The sequence below is a fragment of the Tachyglossus aculeatus genome, chromosome 5, assembly GCF_015852505.1.
Source record: "Tachyglossus aculeatus isolate mTacAcu1 chromosome 5, mTacAcu1.pri, whole genome shotgun sequence".
Lineage (NCBI taxonomy): Eukaryota > Metazoa > Chordata > Mammalia > Monotremata > Tachyglossidae > Tachyglossus > Tachyglossus aculeatus.
The window spans coordinates 101,781,384-101,800,536 of record NC_052070.1 but is presented as its reverse complement, the minus strand read 5'-3'; the positions used below and the strand labels follow the sequence as shown (position 1 = coordinate 101,800,536).

The 19,153-nt window shown below is 52.3% G+C and overlaps 1 protein-coding gene across 6 annotated transcripts in view; it reads left to right on the top strand.

Annotated features, from left to right (window-relative positions):
- Positions 1-19,153, top strand: part of ACAN (aggrecan) — a 103,017-nt gene that overhangs the window by 64,096 nt on the left and 19,768 nt on the right. For all 6 annotated transcript variants that reach the window (XM_038746377.1, XM_038746380.1, XM_038746375.1 and 3 more), the window contains 5 exons: positions 949-1,123; positions 3,359-3,486; positions 5,382-5,675; positions 6,784-6,987; positions 7,988-11,215. In XM_038746377.1, coding sequence (XP_038602305.1) covers positions 949-1,123; positions 3,359-3,486; positions 5,382-5,675; positions 6,784-6,987; positions 7,988-11,215 — 4,029 coding nt within the window. The remainder of the gene's footprint in view (positions 1-948; positions 1,124-3,358; positions 3,487-5,381; positions 5,676-6,783; positions 6,988-7,987; positions 11,216-19,153) is intronic.

Sequence of the window (19,153 nt, the reverse complement as noted above, 5' to 3'; positions counted from 1 at the left end):
AGTCCAAGCTGGAGCACTCAGAAAAGTGCTCAGGGCCTGGGGGCCTCCCACCCCCAGCCCGGGAGTCCAGCCCAGGCCCAGTTGAAGGATGAGGGGAGGACAGTCCAGCCCCCTGGAGGCTGGAACAATCTGGTCCGGGTCAGTCACAGTCTCGCTGGCCCCAGGCTGACTGTCATTCATTCATTCATTCAATTGTATTTATTGAGTGCTTACTGTGAGCAGAGCACTGTACTAAGCGCTTGGGAAGTACAAGTTGGCAACATATAGAGACGGTCCCTACCCAATAACGGGCTCACAGTCTAGAAGTCTAGACTGTCGGTACTGAGTTCCCCAGCCCTCTACTGACCACTGTCGGGAATGGCCCAAATCAGGGCCCAAACTTCCATTTCTTGCTCTTTTCACCTCCTAACCCCCACTCCGCCCCAACTCACCACAGGCCTTTGCTGGAGACTCAGGGAAGCAACCCAAGGATGTTGAGCACATGGCTGGGAGGCTGAGAAAAAGTCTGCAGGAACCACTCCAAGCCCTTAGAAATGGAACAGGAAAAAATAGCTCTTCCCCAGCTCTTCTGGCTAATCCCAGCATTCCCTTGGGCTGCTTGCAACAGGGGAAAGAGAGTCAGGGGCTCAGAACTTGGAGCCAAGCATCTAAAGATAGAAAGGGGTCTGAAAGCAATTCATTAAGTCAACATGTTCCTACAATCAAAAACAGTGGTCCCTAACGCAACTGATTATCTTCAGGTGGCAGTGATGGCTCCTTGCCCTGCTCGACTTTGCAGCTGGGGTTCTGCTTAGTGCAGGAAAGGCTGGGGAAGGGGTGTGGGCTGGTAGTTCTCTGCTTCCTATCTGCAAGGTTGGCTTAGCCTGGGAATGGACAACTGCTTCCCCCATCCCCATCCTGGCTCCCACTGACTGCTCTCCCCAGCCCTGTCTCTCTCTCCCCCCACAGGCGTTGTGTTCCACTACCGGCCAACCTCCTTCCGCTATGCCCTCACCTATGAGGAGGCCCAGCGAGCCTGCCTGGCCACGGGGGCAGTCATTGCCACACCAGAACAGCTCCAGGCGGCCTATGAGGCCGGCTATGAGCAGTGCGACGCTGGCTGGCTGCGAGATCAGACAGTCAGGTGAGTTCCCAGCTCTATGACTTCTTCCCCTTCCTGTGCCATCCACCTCCCAACACCCTCAACCCCGGACCCTCCCGGGCCCTGGAATCGCTGGACATGGCAGCCAGGCAGCCTAGATGGGTACTGAGAGATGACGTGCCATATAGTGTTGGGTTGTCGGGGGAGATTCCTTTCCCAAATTGTTAGGAGAACGGGTGCAGGGCATATTTGCTCCCTCTCTGGGCTGTCTGAGTCAGAGAGGGGCACCATGATGGGTTCATTCCTTGCCATTGGCATTGGGCCCATGGACCTTTATCAGTTAACTCTGACTTTTGGCCCTCACAAGGCCAAGTGCCGACTGAGCACCCTGACTGTCTGAGCTTCTCTAAGTGTCCCCTGACTGGCCCAGTACCCTCTGATTGGGCACCTTGACTGAGTGCCCCCTGACTGAGCCCCGTGATGGATTGAGCTTCCCTGACTGACTGAGTCCCCTGATGGATTGAGCTTCCCTGACTGAATGAGCACTTCCTAGCTGACTGAGTGCTCACCGACTGAAAGAGTGCCCCCTGATTGACTGAGCACCCCCGACTGAGTTCCCCTTGACTGACTGAGTTCTCCCTGACTGTCTGAGTGCCCTCTGACTTAGTCCCCCCTGTCTGACTGAGTGCCCTCTGATGGACTGAGCATCCCCTGACTGGTTGAGTGTCCCCTGCCTGACTGAGCCCCCTGACTGGTTGAGCCCCCTAACTGCCCCCTACCTGAGTGTCCCATGACTAACTGAGCTCACTGACAGAGCCCCCCCACACACACCAACTGACTGAGAGCTCCCTGACAGACTGACTGTCTCTTAGACAGACTGAGTTCCCTGACTGAGTGGTCCTTGACTGACTGGGTGCCCTCTGACTGGGTGCCCTGACTGATTGAGTGGTCCCTGACTGAGTGCCCCCTGACTGACTGAGCTTCTCCTGACTGATCCCCCTGACTGAGCACCCACCCACCCCACACCGGGACCTACTGAGCACCCCCTGCCTGAGTCCCCTGACTGCTTGAGCACCCCCTGACCCAGACTGGTCATGGACCCCCTCACTCAGGTCCCCCTGAGTACCTGAGCTGTGAAACTTTGAGGCCCAAAGGAGAGTGAAGATGTTATTGAGCCGAGGTGTTTATAGTCTAGTCTTTTAAATCCTCCACCATCCCCTTCACTCCCCGGCCTCTGGCCCCATCCCTTGACTGGCTGTCCAGCCCCTGCACTAGGGCAGGATAGAGATGGTGTAGCAGAGTTAGAAGTCTTGCCTTTTGGTCTCAGAGGGAGGGATGAAAGGGGGACAGGCAAGCTAGCCTGGAAGAGTTAACAGGTCAGAAAGACTTGAACTCTTTCGTTCCCTCTCAAGAAACTCATCTTTTTCTGCCCTGCTGGGAAGCTCCCAAGTTGTGTGGGAGATCTGTAGCTGGTGCAGGGGGTGGTGAGATTGGGCATCCAGCCCAAGCAGCTATGGGTCAAACCATGGCTTCACCCCCTCAGCTGGGAACTCCGGGGGAAACAGCCCCATTCATTCATTCAATCGTATTTATTGAGCACTTACTGTGTGCAAAGCACTGTACCCCACCCAGCCACTGGGGCCCTTGCTGAGGATAGCACCAGCAAAGGGACCAAGACTCTGGGAACACTCTGCCCAGGACCCTCCAGTGGCAGTCCCTCCTGGGTGGTAGGACCCACCAGTCCCAAAAATCAGAAGCAGCAGATGGTGGAAATGGGATGGGGAAGGGGTGGGTGGGCCTGGGGGTTTAAAGCATCCCTTCCTTCACCTCCACCCTGGTACTTCCAGGCTCTGGTGAGCACTGGCTGACTGGACAGGGGCCGGTCTCCAGGATGCCAGACGCCCGAGGGGTCCAAGCTAGTAGGTCTATGCCTGCTCCCCTGCCCCTAAGACTCCAGAGCCGCTGCCACTAGGGGCAACTGGGTGCAGTAGGGGCTGTATGGAGGGCTGGCTCCCTCACCCTCCTCATCCTCCCCTGCCCCCTGGAGATGTGCTCTCCTAGTGCAGAGGTAGGGTGGTGTTTGAGGATGAGGGTACAAAATCAGTGTCCTCAGATTAGGCATAAATTTTCCCCAGACCACCAGGCCTGGGGTCCTCACCTAAACCCAGAGCAGAAGACCCTTGGTATTCAAGCTGGGTGCCTCCCTGCCCCTCACAGCCACCACCCCCTGCCCCCATGCAAGGCCTGAGGTGCCCCTCCTCCTCTTCTCTCCTGCAGGTACCCCATCGTCAACCCCCGGAATCAGTGTGTGGGCAACAAGAACAGCAGCCCAGGAGTCAGGACCTATGGGCTCAGGCCCCCATCTGAGACCTACGATGTGTACTGCTACATTGACTGGCTGCGGGGTATGGGCCCCCAACACTGCCCACCCCCTGGTCCTCCTCCACCCTGTCCATCCCCAGGCTCCCCGGCCCCAAGCAGGGGCCTGCCCTCGCTCCCCTGGCTTCCCTTTCTTGGCGTTTTCCAAGCTGGAAGGAAAGTGAAAAGTGGTGCCAAACACACCCCTATCTTGGCCTTTTCCGAGCCCAGTTTCTCTGTCTAAGATGGATGCTCCAAATCGGTTGCTCCATTCTGGACACTCTGGGCTTGGAGCTCTGTTCTGGGCACCCTAGGCTGAACACTCTGTGCTGAGCATTCTCTACTGAGTGTTCTGTGCTAGGGACTCTGGGCTGGACACTCTGGACTGGACATTTGTGCTGGGCAATCAGCGCTAAACACTCTGGACTGAGTATTCTGTGCTGGGTGCTCTGTATTAGGCACTTTCTTCTGGGTGCTCTCTGCTGGGGCTCTGTATTGGGTATTCTGTGCTGGGTGCTATGTGCTGGGGGCTCTCTGCTGGGCATTCTGTTTTGGGTATTCTGTGCTAAATTGCTCTGAGCTGGGCATTCTGGGCAGGAATGGCAGCTGGGCACTCTGCTGGGTGCTCTGTGCTGGGCATTCTGTGTTCAGGAGTTGGATGTTCTGTGCTGGAGACTCTGTGCTGGACTCCTGTGCAGGGCATTCTCTGCTGGTGCTTTGTGCTGAGCACTCTGGGCTGTATTCTTTGGTCTGGGTACTCCATGCTCGGTGGTGGTGGTGGCTTTTAGACTGTGAGCCCACTCTTTTAGACTGTGAGCCCACTGTTGGGTAGGGACTGTCTCTATATGTTGCCAACTTGTACTACCCAAGTGCTTAGTACAGTGCTCTGCACACAGTAAGCGCTCAATAAATACGATTGATGATGATGATGATGGTGGGAGGTTCCTAGGTGGGTAGAGGTCCTTTTCAGGGCTTAGCTCTGGCTGGCCCCACTGCCTAGCCAGGCACACACACATAAACCAACATACAAACTCACATGTGAACATGCACAAACATACACTACACATACTCACACACATGCCCATGCACATACATGTATACACACCAACCACGGAACTGGCTGTTGGAAGCTTTAGCATCTCTAGGCTTGACAATTCAGCAATCTCACATCTCTGGACTTGCCATTCCAGTTACGATTGTAATAATTACACCTATAATTTAAATTTTGAACTGTTGTAGATTCTGTGACCATCTGAGCTCTGTGCAGGGTTAGAGTAGCAGCTTTTCTTTCCAATAAACTGGCTTTGACCATGCACCTGGCCAGGCGATGTCATTAGTCATAATGACAATAATGCCTCCATACAAAGTCACTGCAAATTTTAACTGTAAAGCTTCATAATTCACTCTGAAGCCTCTTTTGGCACAAATGAGCCCTGGTTCTAGGGTTCCCCATTGGGGTTATGGGTGGGATGAAGGGGTGAATAAGGGAGGGGTGTTTTGAGGAGTCATTTTATGGAATGTTTTTATTTCTGAGAGAATGTGCGTATCAATATATGTGTGAATATGCATTACTGAATATATTTAACTGTAGGAGGACTTGTGTGTGTGTGCATGTGTGTAGAAGCATGTGAGTTTGTGTAGGTATGTGTATGAATGTGTAGAAGCACGAGAGTGTGTGTGTATACATATACAGGTGTGTGATATGGGTACAGGTTTGTGCATGGGAATGTGTGTGAATATGTGTGGTATGTGTGTGTGCATGTGTGAGTATCTATGGGATGTGTGTGTGTGTGTGTGACTATGTGTATGTTTGTGTGTGTATATATGTTCCTGTGGGAGGGAGAGGGGTATGCCAGGGGCCACTCTGCCTAGTCTGGGTACCAGGTGCCAGGAAGGGGGAACTCACCAGCCGTCTGCCTCTACCCACTCCGGTCCCCCCCAGGTGAAGTGTTCCTTGCCACCCGCCCTGAGCAGTTCACCTTCCTGGAAGCCCTGGCCTACTGCAGAGAGCACAATGCCACCCTGGCCTCCACGGGGCACCTCCACGCCGCTTGGCGCCAGGGCCTGGACCAGTGCCAGGCAGGCTGGCTGGCTGATGGCAGCGTCCGCTACCCCATCGTTACCCCTCGTCCTGCCTGTGGGGGAGACAAGCCCGGCGTCAGGACGGTCTACCTGCACCCCAACCAGACAGGACTGCCCCACCCTCTGTCCCGCTACCAAGCCTTCTGCTTCCGAGGTACATGGCCAGCCCTGCCCCTGCCCCCTCTCCATATCCTCCCACAGTTTCCCCTGACAGCCAACTGGGCACAGCCCGGGGGAAAGTCTGGCCTGAAACCCTCCCTTCCCCACTTCTCCCTTCAGTTGGAGTCCCCCTCTGCAGCTCTCCAGGACCCCCACACCAGCCCTGGACCCATGGTCAATCAATCAATCAATTAAGGGTATTTATTGAATGCTTACTGTGTGCAGAGCATTGGACTAAATGCTTGGGAGAGTGCAATACAAGGGTCTTGCCCCTTTCTCATTCAGTGTGACCTCCCCTCTCATGGTGGAGGCTGCAGCTGGCTCTCGTGGTCCCTGGGAAGCAAAACTGATCCCCCAAGCTGGCTCCCAGGAGGACCCCAGGACATAGGTCTGGGATGCATAGGGTCCCAGTAGCGGGAAGAGGATAACATCAGGGAAGTCCCCAGAAGAACCAGGGGACTTCATTCATTCTATCATATTTGGCCAAGGAACAGAAAGGACTCCCAAAGACTCAGGCCCCAGGGACACACATCTTCTCCCACTACACTGAAATGCCCTTCTATTTTCCCCAAGCACCTAGAACAGTGCTTTGCACATTGTAGACCCTTAATACGGTGTTCTGCACATAGTAGGTAACCAGTATTGCCCTCTGCTCACAGTAAGCATTCAGAACTTCATTCTGCACCAAGGAAGTACTTAAGTATAGTGCACTCAATACATGGTCCTGAAGATCGACTGGGACCGGGGGAGGAATAGGGAAGGAAGGGGATGGGAAGTGGGGGTGGGAGGAGAGGGAGGATGGAGAGGAGGAAGAGGAGGAGGAAGAGGAGGAGGAGGAGGGGGAAGAAGGGAGGGATGAAAGGAATGCGAAAGGAGGAGGAGAAGGAAAAGGAGAGAGGAAGAGGAAAGGGAGGAGAAGGAGGACAAAAAAGAGAAGGAGGAGAAGGAAGAAGAGGAGGAAAAGGATGGCGAAGAGGAGAAAGAGGAGAGGAGGAGGAGAAGGAATAAGAGAGAGAGGAACAGCATGAGGATTATCAGGAGAAGGTGCAGTGTGAGGAGGAGCAGAAGGAGGAGGGGACCCTCACTGAGTTTCTCCATTTCAGCTGTGCCCACTCTGGAGGAGGTTGAAGGGGTCACCGCACCATCCTACCTGGAAGAGGACCTTATCACCCCCGAGGTGTTCCCAGGAGTGGAGGGCATCCCATCGGGAGAGGAGACAACTGTGGCATTAGCCTTTACCACTGGACCGGCAAATCAGACAGAGTGGGCCCCAGAGTTCTTCCCAACAGACACATCCCTACTCTCAGGTCAGCCCTTTGGAAAAGCCCTGAGCTGGAAAACATTTTCCAAACCACAGAGAGTGAGCAGGACCCGCCCCACCCTGGGCCCAGGGAACAGGGGCTCTGGGGGACCACTGTCAGCCCTGTCGCCATCTTGTGGGGGTTGGGGAGGGGTCACAGGAGGCACGATGGCCCAGAGGAAAACTCCAAGGAGAGCGAGTAGACCAGTACCCCCTTGGGCCAACCCCTTAACCTCTCTGGGCCTCTCGTCTTCTCCCCCCATGAATTGGGACCCAGGGTCGCTGCACCTTGAAGGATGCAGCAAGGCCTTGGAGCAAGTAGGGGCAGAAATGCTTGGAGTTCCTCAGAGGGGATGCTGGATCCAGATTCTAGCTGGGGGCTGCGACAACTAATGCTCTGGGGACCCTCTCCTGATCCTCCTCAGAGGGGGATGAGTGAGTTGGCCAGAAAATCGATGAAAATCAGTTAGTCAGTCAGTCCATTGTATTTATTGAGAGCTTACTGTGTGCAGAGCATTGTACACAGGAGAAGCGGCATGGCCCAGTGGCAAGGGCACTGGCCTGGAAGTCAAAGGATGTGGGTTCCAATCCCGGCCCCACCACATGTCTGCTGTGTGAACTTGGGCAAGTCACTTCACTTCTTTGTGCCTCAGTTATATCAACTGCAAAATGGGGATTAAAACTGTGAGCCCCACGTGGGACAGAGACTGTGTCCAACCTGATTGCCTTATATCTACTCCAGTGCTTACAGCAGTGCTTGGCACATAGTAAGCACTTAACAAATACCATAATCATTATTATTGTGATTATTATTACTAAGCGCTTGGGAGAGTACAATATAACAATATAACACACATTCCCTGTCCACAGCGAGCTTACAGTCTAAAGGTTCAGGGCTCCCTAGAGAAGTGCCTTAATTATAGTCCCCAGTGTGGGGTTCAGTGTTTCTGAGCACCTCACTGGTCCTGCCTCTGAACCCTCATCCTCTCTTTCTTCTTCTCCCTAAGCAAGTCCATCGGCCTGGCCACCCACCAGCATGGCACCAGAAGGCAGCGGGCAGCCCTCTGCCGGTGGTGCTTCGGCCTTGGGGTCCGGCCTGGAGCCCAGCAGCGGGGAGGCCTCAGCATCTGGAGAGGCATCGGGTGCCCCTGAGGCCAGTGAAGATGTTGTGTCCGGAGAGGTGTCTGGAGAATTGGAAGTCAGTGGGCAGCCCTCGGGAAGCAGCGTGGGAGGGCTGCCCTCCGGAGACCTGGAGGCCAGTGGCGAGCCCTCCTCTGGCACGGGGTCTGGCCTGCCCAGTGGGAGCGGCTTGGCTTCCGGGGACGTAGATGTCAGTGGGTGGCCCTCGGGGGTCCCGGAGCTCGGAGGGTTGCCATCCGGGGAGGGAAGCCTTTTGGGGTCAGCTTCGGGATCCGGGGACCTGGGCGGCCTGCCTTCTGGACAGCTCGGGAGTGGCCTCGCTCCAGAAGTGAGCGGTCTGCCCTCTGGAATGAGTGGCGAACTCTCTGGGGATGACTTTGGGAGCAGCCCCTCCTCTGGCCTGCCCGATTTCAGTGGGTTTCCCTCTGGGTTTCCAACTGTCTCTCTGGTGAACACCACCTTGGTCGAGATTGTCACGGCCACCGCTGCAAGTGAACTGGAGGGGCAGGGGAGGGTAGGAGAGGCATCGGGAAGTTCCTTGGGTGAATGGGACATTAGTGGGGGGTTGAGCGGCCTGCCTTCTGGAGTGGGGGCTAGTGGGCAAGGCTCAGCACTACCTGATGGCAGTGGGGAAACATCTGGACTGTTCAGCGCCAGTGGACAGGCTTCTGGCCATCCTGATGCCAGTGGGGAAGCACCTGGTCCATTTGATCTGAGTGGCCGGCCTTCTGGACTGCCTGATGCCAGTGGAGACATATCTGGAGTCTTCTATGGCAGTGGTCAGCCATCTGGTGTGCCCGACATCAGCGGAGAAGCATCTGGAGTCTTCTATGGCAGCGGACAGCCATCTGGTGCTCTCGATGTCAGCGGCGAAGCATCTGGAGTCTTCTATGGCAGCGGACAGCCATCTGGTGTGCTCGATGTCAGTGGATATGCATCTAGAGTCTTCTATGGCAGTGGACAACCATCTGGTGTGCCCGATGTCAGCGGAGAAATATCCGGAGTCTTCTATGGCAGTGGACAGCCATCTGGTGTGCCCGATGTCAGTGGAGACATATCTGGAGTCTTCTATGGCAGCGGGCAGCCATCTGGTGTGCCTGACGTCAGTGGTGAAAGTTCTGGAGTCTTCTTTGGAAGTGGGCAACCTTCTGGGGTACCCGATGTCAGTGGAGAAGCATCTGGAGTCTTCTGTGGCAGTGGACAGCCATCTGGAGTGTCTGATGTCAGTGGAGACGTATCCGGAGTCTTCTATGGCAGCGGGCTGCCATCAGGAGTGCCCGATGTCAGTGGAGACATATCTGGAGTCTTCTTTGGTAGTGGGCAACCTTCTGGGGTACCCGATGTCAGTGGAGAAGCATCTGGAGTCTTCTATGGCAGTGGACAGCCATCTGGTGTGCCTGATATCAGTGGTGAAAGATCTGGAGCCTTCTTGGGCAGTGGGCAACCCTCTGGTGTACCCGAGGTCAGCGGAGAATCATCTGGCGTGTTCTATGGCAGTGGGCAGCCAACTGGCTTACCTGATCTTGGCGAAGAATCACCTGGAGTTCCAGATTACAGTGAACAATCGTCTGGGGTGCCTGAGGCCAGTGGAGAAACTGAGCTCAGTGGAGAAACATCCGGAGTCATCTATGGCAGTGGGCGGCCATCTGGGGTGGTGCCCGATCTCAGTGGTGAAGCATCTGGAGTGTTTGATCTCAGTGGGCAGCCAACCAGGGTACCCGGTGCCAGTGGGGTGGGTGATATCAGTAGACTGAGCTCTGGCCCTGTGGAGGGCAGCGGAGAGGCTTCTGGCATCACCTTTATTGACACCAGTTTGGTCGAAGTGACTCCTACTTCATTTCGGGAAAAAGAAGAAGGTTTAGGGTCCGTGGAAGTCAGCGGATTTCCCTCCAGAGATGTAGAGCTCTCAGGCAGCCTCTCTGGAGCAGGCGATATTAGTGGGCAATCTTCTGAAACCCTGGAACTGACCTCGGGAACTCCAGAATTGAGCGGGCAGCCTGGTGAGGTCAGCGGGGAGCCCTCGGGAGTCGAGCTGGGAAGTGGCCTCCCGTCCGGCGGGTATGACCCCAGTGGACTTTTCCCCAGTCTTCCTACTGTCTCCCTCGTGGACAGCACACCAGTAGAAACTGTGACCCAAGCTTCCTCAGCCCAAGAGGCTGGAGGAGAGCCATCGGGGGTTTGGGAAATCAGTGGAACCCTCTCAGGAGAGAGGGAGAGCTCTGGAGAACTGTCTGGGGTCATGGGGTCAGGGGTGGTGGGGGCCAGCGGGGAGCCTCCCAGTGGGCCATATTTCAGCGGGGACTTTTTTGGCATCACCGATGTGAGCGGAGAAACTTCGGCCACCACTAGCGCTAGCGGGGCAGGATCGGGGCTTCCCGATGTCACCTTGGTCACTGCAGAGGTCACGGAGTCAGAGGTCACCCCCACCATTTCCCAGGAGCTCTGGGGAGGCCCCCCGGTCACCCGCTCCCCGCTCTTTGACTCCAGTGGGCAGGCCTCTGCGTCTGGCCTGGAGAGTGGGGAGATGCCCACGTACCCTGAAATCGGGATGTCAGCCACTCCCAAGCCTGGGGTGGAAGCCTCCAGCCTTCTTGAGGAGAGTGGAGAGACATCGGGTCTGTCCAGTATCAGTGGAGAGACCCTGTTGGCTTCGGACCCAAGAGGACAGACCTCAGCAGCCCCCTGGGTGAGTGGAGAAATGTCCACAGCTATGGCACCTGAGGAGAGCGGAGAGCCAACCTCCTCCTATGAAGTCAGCAAGGAGACCAGCAACGTTGTCCTGGAGGCATCGGGGGGACAAGGGTCCAGTGGGGCCCCTGAAGTGAGCGGCGAGGTCCCCACTGGGCCCTCCCCAGTTGCCTCAGGGGCCGGACCAGATCTGGCCATCAGCAGCGGTGTTCCAGAGGCTGCACTGGGGCCCCCGACCCAGGGGCCTGAAGAACCTCAGTTGGAAGTCGAGGCCTCCACGGCCTTGGCCACGGGAGAAGAGACTGACCAAGCTGAGCCTCTGGAAACTGGAGCAGTCACGTCCGCCACAGACACTTCTGCCCCATCTCAGGTGGAAGACACAGATGAAGCAGAATCCACTAATGGAGGTATTGTGAAAACTACTCCTACTAATGCTTTGTGCCAACCAGGAAAGGTCTGAACCCAGTGAAGAGCTGGGAGAAAAGGAGACAAGTTGTGATTCCCCAACCCTATTGGGTACAAGAATTGGAGGGGGCTGGGGGGTGAGGTGGTACTAGCATCTGTTCAGTCTAATCCAAGCTCCACCACTTGCATGCCGGGTGACCATGGGCAAATCACTTCACTTCTGTGTGCCTCGGTTCACTCATCTGCAAAATGGGGATTCAGTACCTGTTCTCCCTCCTACTTAATTCATTCATTCATTCAGTCGTATTTATTGAGTGCTTACCGTGTGCAGAGCAGTGCTAAGCGCTTGGGATTGTACAGTACAACAACAAGCAGACATAGGCCCTGCCCAAAATGAGCTATCAGTCTAGAGAAGGAGACAGACGTTAATATAAATAAAGAAATAAATTACAGATAGAATAAATGAGACTCGGGGGTCGGGGTAGGGTGAGAGAGAGTGTGCTAAGAGAAACAGGGGCTGGGTGAGAGGGAGTGCTAAGAGAGGCAAAGGGAGAGTAGGGCCGGGGAACGTAGAGAGTTGAGGATCTGGATGAGATTTGGGGACAATCGGTGAGGGCAGGCCAGAATGGGGAGCAGGGGGCTTGGGAGGTGGTCAGAGAGTAAAGAACTGCACCCCCACCCCGCCCCCACTTCCCTGCCTGCTCACAACCTCCCTCACCCCCCTCAACATCACTCCCCACCCCAATCAATCCATGGATTGATTGAGTTAGTACTTACTCTGTACGAGGCCCTGCCCCACCTCTGTGCCCCCCATGCTCCTCGTCCTGGAGTCCCCCAGTTCTGGCTGGGGAGAAAGCTAGGGACCTGGCAGGGCCAAATCAATCAGTTGGATTTATTGTGCCCCATGGGCACCGAGAGTCGGATGGACTCCCTGCCCAGCTCTCCGCTCAGCCCGCTGCCCCATCTCCAGTGCCCTGTGGTGGGGTAATGATGATGATGGTGTCATTTGTTAAGTGCTTACTATGTTCCAGGCACTTTACTAAGCGCTGGGGTAGATACAAGCAAATCGGGTTGGACACGCTCCCTGTCCCACGCTCCGGATGGGGCAGGCACAGTGCCAGCCGGGCCCTCAGCGCTTGGCCCCCTGGGGAAGTGGTGGCAATGAAACCCCTCCCTGCTCCCAGTATGCGCCCTAGCCCAGCTAAGGATTGTAGTGGGAGACCAGGACTGGGAGCCGAATGGGGCCAGGTCGAGGAGCGACCACCCTGGGGGTCAAGGAGCTGGGGAGGGGGGTGGTCTCTATCCAGCCCCTCCTGCCAACTCAGGTTTAACTCTGGAACCGGCTCTGACCCAGGGTTGGTTTTGCGCATTGACTCCTTTCTGGCCAGATCGGGCTGGACGCCCACCCACCTCCCCCGACCCCTGGGAAGGAAATGGGCAAACTGCTTGTACGAAAGCGAGGGATGGAAACAGGGGAAGATGAGAAGAAAGATGGGTGCAGAGTAGTCATGGGGAGAGTTGCGCTCCTGAGAGCTGTAGATGACTCCAGGTTAGGAGCCCAGAATTAGAGTTGAAGGTTGCTGGTGGTGACCAGCTGTCCTGCTGGTGATGGAGGTCTGCCTTGGGGCCAATAGGAGAAAGTGGTTTATATTGGGAAGGATGGGGTGGGGTGGGGAGAACAGAGCAGACCCTGAAGTGACGTTGGGAAGTATTTAATGAGAATCCTGGGGCAAAAGATCGCCATGATCCCAAGATCCCAAGGTTGCCAAGATTGGCCCTTTCCTCTCTATCCAAACCACTACCACGATAGTACACTCATACTATTCCGACTGGATTACTGCATCAGCCTCCTTTCTGATCTAACATCCTACTGTCTCTCCCCACTTCAGTCTATACTTCACTCTTGCTGCCCAGATTATCTTTCTACAGAAATGCTCTGGGCATATCGCCCCCTTACTCAGAAATCTCCAGTGGTTGCCTGTCATCCTCTGATTAAATAAAAACTCCTCACAATTTTCTTTAAAGCACTCCATCACCATGCCCCCTCTTACCTCACCTCCCTTCTCTCCTTCTATAGCCCAGTCCACACACTCCGCTCTACTGCCGCTAACCTTCTCACTTTGCCTCAATCTCTCCCATCTCACTGCAGCCCCCTGGCCAACATCCTACCTCTGGCTTGCAGTGCCATCCCTCCTCAAATCCACCAATCAATCACTCTTCCCCCCTTCAAAGCCCTACTGAAAGCACACCTCCTCCAAGAGGCCTTCCCAGATTAAGCCCCCTTTTCCTCAGGTCCTCCTCCCTTCCGTGTCACCTCGACTCACCCCTTTGCTCTTCTCCCCCTTCCTGACCCATAGTACTTATGTATATATACATATATATTTATATCTATAATTCTATTTATTTATATTGATGACTGTATACTTGTTTGGATGTCTGCCTCCCCTCCTCTAGACTGTAAGCCCGTTGTGGGCAGGGACTGTCTCTCTTTATTTCTGTATTGTACTTTCCAAGCGCTCAGTTCAGTGCTCTGCACTCAGTAAGCACTGAGCAAATACGATTGAATGAATAAATGAATGAATGGATGAAAGATTTTTGCCAAGACGTGTGTGTGTGTGTGTGTGTGTGTGTGTGTGTGTGTGTGTGTGTGTTATGAAAGAAGTTCTGCAACTAGATTGAAGAGCTCAAAACTGGGTGAGGGGAGTGGTAAAATGAGAAGTCGGTCCTGCATAGGAAGAAGAGATCTCTCTGCTTGATGTAATAGAAACAAAAGAAAAAAACAAACCCAAAATAAACAGTTCCATCCTTAGATCCATCCTTTATTCATCCCTCTCTCATCCCCACAGCACTTACGTACATATCCGTAATTTATTTATTTTTATTAATGTCTGCCTCCCCCTTTAGGCTGTAAGCTCCTTGTGGGCTCTGCACATGGTAAGTGCTCAATAAATGTGACTGATTGATTGAATCCTGGGGTGGGGGTTAGGGCAGGGAAGGAGGGAGAGAGAGCACACAGTTTTAAGAGGGTTGGGAAAGAGAATGAGCTCCATATTGGGTTTTTTGGAAGCCACTGAGAGAACTGTGACTTACACTGTACCATCCCAGGCTCTCTGTCCTGAGCTAGTACAGAGTGTTATTAATTAATCAGTGGTATTTATTGAGAGCTTACTGTGTGCAGAGCCTATACGAAGTGCTTGGAAGAGTACACTACAATAGAGTTGGTAGACATGTTCCCTGCCCACAACAAGAAGCAGCATGGCCTAGTGGATACAGCACAGGCCTGCGAGTCAAAAGGACCTGGGTTGTAATCCTGGCTCTGCCACTTATCTGCTGTGTGACTTGGGCAAATTCCTGAACTTCTCTATGCCTCAGTTCTCTCATTTGTAGAACAGGGATTAAGACTGTGAGCTTCATGAGGGATGTGGACTGTGTCCAACCTGATTATCATGAATTTACCCTAGCACTTAGGACAGTGCCTGGCACATACTAAGCCTTAACAAATGCCATAAAAAAAAAACCGAGCTTACAATCTAAAAATATTATGGGACATAAAGCAAAAGTTCCACTCAGGGCTTCCATTCATTCAATCCTATTTATTGACCACTTACTGTGTGCATAGCACTGTACTTAGCACTTGGGAGAGTACAGTACAACAATAAACAGACACATTCCTTGCTCACAACAAGCTTACAGTTTAGAGAGTACAGTCTACCATGTAGCGCTTACAGTCTACCTCTCAATAATCCACCCCTATTGCACATCGTCCTCCACCATCACACCTTGAGTCGTACAGTCAATTTATTATTTTGATTCATTGGACAGTTCCTCCAGGAACACTCGCACTCTTACAGTCAGAGAGGATTGTGTGGGGAGAAAAGAATTGGTCACGCTACTCCCTAAGTTTCTATGGCTTGCTTTCTATGAGAATTCTCTAAAGTCAAATAAACTGAACTCCGAATGTATTATCCGCAGGGTTTCTGTGTCTGAGAGTTTCCTAAAAGAGGAAAAAGTTCTCACCTCAGCCATGGTTCTGATAATCAAGCAGTAGTACAGTGCTGTGCACACAGTAAGCACTCAATAAATATGATTGAATGAATGATTGGGAAAAGGAATTGAAGGCTTGTTATTAAAAACTGTGACACAAAAGTCCAAGAGTGAGGAAAGGGCACTGGGAGGGAGTTTGAAGAGTTGGACACAATCTATTTCTGTCCATTACAGTGCAGCCTGGCCTCCAGTCACACATGAGGAGTGGCACAGCATAGTAATAATAAATAATAATGATGGCTTGGAGGTTATAAACATGAACAAACTTTGAACATGATACAAAGGGACAGAGGCAGAACTCAGAATTGGACAATGACAGCCCAGAGAAGAAGCTTCAAACTGGGTGCTGAGGCCAGTGAGGGAGGTCTACCTGGGTCACAAACAATCAGTCATACTTATATCTCACGATGGGAAAGGGAGGTAGCTTCAATCTGATGCCTCAGAACAGGGTGTGGTGAAAAGACAGAAACCTCTTCTGGGAGTGATGAGACACATAGTTGAACAGAGGAAGGTTTGTGTTGGGCTCTGGGAGAAACAGAGTGAGGTCTCTACTGAGGGACATGGGAAAATGAAAAGCAACTTGGACTTGTGTGTGATGGGACTAGGAGAGGGTTTGGTGGGAAGTGGAAAGAGCTTAAGTGTCCAGTTGCCCATTTTGAGTTCAGAGGCAAAGTGATTACTGGGTGTGTATGGAAGAAGCAAGTCTTATGTTGTTGAGTCGTCTCTAACCCATAGCAACTCCATGGACACATCTTTCCCAGAGCGCCCCACTCTCCGTCTGTAATTGTCCTGGTAGTGAATCCATAGAGTTTTCTTGGTAAAAATACGTAAGTGGTTTACTATTGCCTCCTTCAGTGCAGTAAACGAGTCATTCTCGACTCTGTCCCATGCCGCTGCTGCCCAGCACAGGTGAGTTTTGACTTGTAGCAGATTGGCTTCCACTCTCTAGCTACTGTCCAAGCTAGGAATGGAATGGGTGTGCCTCTGCTTGACTCTCCGTCCCATAGCTGAGACTGGAAGAGTAGCGGAAAGACTCTGAGTCTCATGTGGGACCCGGTTATCTTGTATCTACCCAGTGTTTAGCACAGTGCTTGGCACACAGTAAGCACTTAATGAATATCACATTATTATTATTATTATCATTCAGTGATGTCAGGAGTAGGGGACTCTCTTAGAACTTTCCTGACATCATCATTCATTCATTCATTCAATCGCATTTATTGAGCGCTTACTGTGTGCAGAGCACTGTACTAAGCACTTGGGAAGTACAAGTTGGCAACATATAGAGACGGTCCCTACCCAACAACGGGCTCACAGTCTAGAAGGGGGAGATAGACAACAAAACAAAACATGTAGACAGGTGTCAAAAAAGTCAGAACAAATAGAAATATAGCTATATGCACATCATTATTAAAATAGAGTATGTACAATATGTACAAGCAAAATAGAGTAATAAATATGTACAAATATATACAAATGCTGTGGGGAAGGGAAGGAGGTAGGGTGGGGGGACGATGAGGAGGGGATGAGGAGAGGAAAAAGGGGACTCAGTTTGGGAAGGCCTCCTAGAGGAGGTGAGCTCTCAGTAGGGCTTTGAAGGGAGAAAGAGAGCTAGTTTGGTCGATGTGCGGAGGGAGGGCATTCCAGGCCAGGGGAAGGACGTTGGCCAAGGGTCGATGGCAGGACAGGCAAGAACAAGGCAGTGAGGAGGTTAGCAGCAGAGGAGCGGAGGGTGCGGGCTGGGCTGTAGAATGAGAAAAGGAAGGTGATGTAGGAGGGTCGAGGTGATGGAGAGCCTTGAAGCTGAGACTGAGGAGTTTTTGCTTGATTTGTAGGTTGACAGGCAACCACTGGAGATTTTTGAGGAGTGGAGTGACATGCCCAGAGAATTTCTATATAAAGATGATCTGGGCAGCAAAGTGAAGTATAGAGTGAAGCGGGGTTGGTATTTATTGAGCACTTATTATGACCAGAGCACTGTACTAAGCACTTTGGACAATACAATCCAACAGAGTTGGCAGACATGATCCCTGCCCACAACGAAATTACTGAGCTAACTCTAGCTCAGGATTTTTCTCTGAGGGTGAATGCTTATTGACCATATGTTCACTGCAGCTGAAAAAGGTGAAGTCTTTGCCAATGTTCCATCCCCCTGCTCCACAAATCCAGAATACAATCACGTGTCCTAATGGGGCCACTGGCTTCTGCTGCATTTTCCACACCAAACGCCAGAGGGTTATCGTCACATGAGGCCATAGCATTGGATGTAGTCTGGGCAGGTGGGGACTGTGACCTGCTGGATGGTCTATTTGACACTCTGCATCTGTCTTTTCCGTTTCTACCTTCCCTCTTTAGAAAAGCAAATGGTTAAGTTTTATATGCTCCATTTGTTCTTTCTGTCTTCAGGATGGGGCCAGCTATTTTGTTGGCCTTTTTATCCCGGAGGAAGTATTTCGACATCTGCCCCAAACAATAGGATAGGAGAGTGTGAATTCTTCCCTTTGGTAGGGGGGCAGGGAGACAGGTCAGGGGGTCTGTTCACTTTAAAGACTAATTACACCCTCAGAAATGTTCATCTCTGATAGCTTTGGTTCCATTCACACTTTCTCTTCCAGAGTGATAGAACATTTCCTGTTTTCTCCCTTACCCTCTCCCTTCACTCCTTCCTCCTCTTTTTTGTATGGTATTTGTTAAGGCCTTATTATGGTCCAGGCACTGTACCAATCACTGGGGTAGATACAATCTAATCAGGTTGGACATAGTCAGTGTCCCATGTGAGGCTCACAGTCTTCATCTGCATTTTACAGATGAGGGAACTGAGGCCCAGAGAACTTAAGTAACTAGTCCAAGGTCACACAGCAGACAAGTGGCAGAGCAGGGGTTAGAATCCAGGTCCTTCTGAGTCCCCAGCTTGTGATTTAACCAGGAGGCCATGATGCTACAGCAATAGGAGAGAGGGAGAAGGAAAAGATCTAAGGACAAAAAGACGCCAAGCAAATTGGAGATGCTTAGGTTGGGCAAGAAACCAGATACTGTCTGTTAGTCAATGGAGAGGCTGACTTCAGGGTCCCCAAGTGGGCTCTAGGGCTGTTGAGTTTGTCAGAGGAAACTTGACAAACTCCCCTGGAGGCTTCCCATTGGCCCAAATCGAAGGGAGACAACAGAGGTGGGGAAAACGTCACAATTCTAAGCTGAATTTCCTGACAAAATCAGATAGGAAAGAGTTCAACAGGCCTGGATTACAGGATTACAATGTGTCTACCATTTTCCACTCCTTCTGGCCTACATTTCCAAGGATGCTCTCCTTCTTGGACACTCTGGACATATCTATATATTAACTAGGGAAAACCAATCTAGTCCACCCTGGCTGTTCCAGACAGGCTTGCACTAGGCCAACAATGTGGCCTAGTTGAAAGAAAATGGGACTGGATGTCAGAGGACCCAGGTTCTAATCTTTGCTTCATCACGTGCCTGCTGTGTAACCTTGGGTAAGTCACTTAACTTCTTGAGGCCTCAGTTTCCTCATCTGTGAAATGGTGATTCAAAATCTGTTCTCCCTTCCCTTTAAACTGTGAGCCCCATGTAGGACAGGGATTATGCCTGACCCTATGATCTTGTATCTACTTCACCACTTACATCAGTATTTGGCACAGAAAAAGTGCAGAAAAAATACCACAATTATTATTTTTATCCCCGCATCTCTTGGGCAGAAACTGGAAACAAGCTTCTTGGTTAGCATTTCTAAAGCTTTAGGAGATGGGTTGATGTCCTTATCCCTGTTTCACAAGTGAAGCCCAGAGAGGTTGAGCCCCTTGTCCTCTGTCACCCAGCAAGTGAGTATTAGCAGAACCAGAACTAATGCTAAGTCTCCAGACTCCCGAGTCTGTGGGGATCAT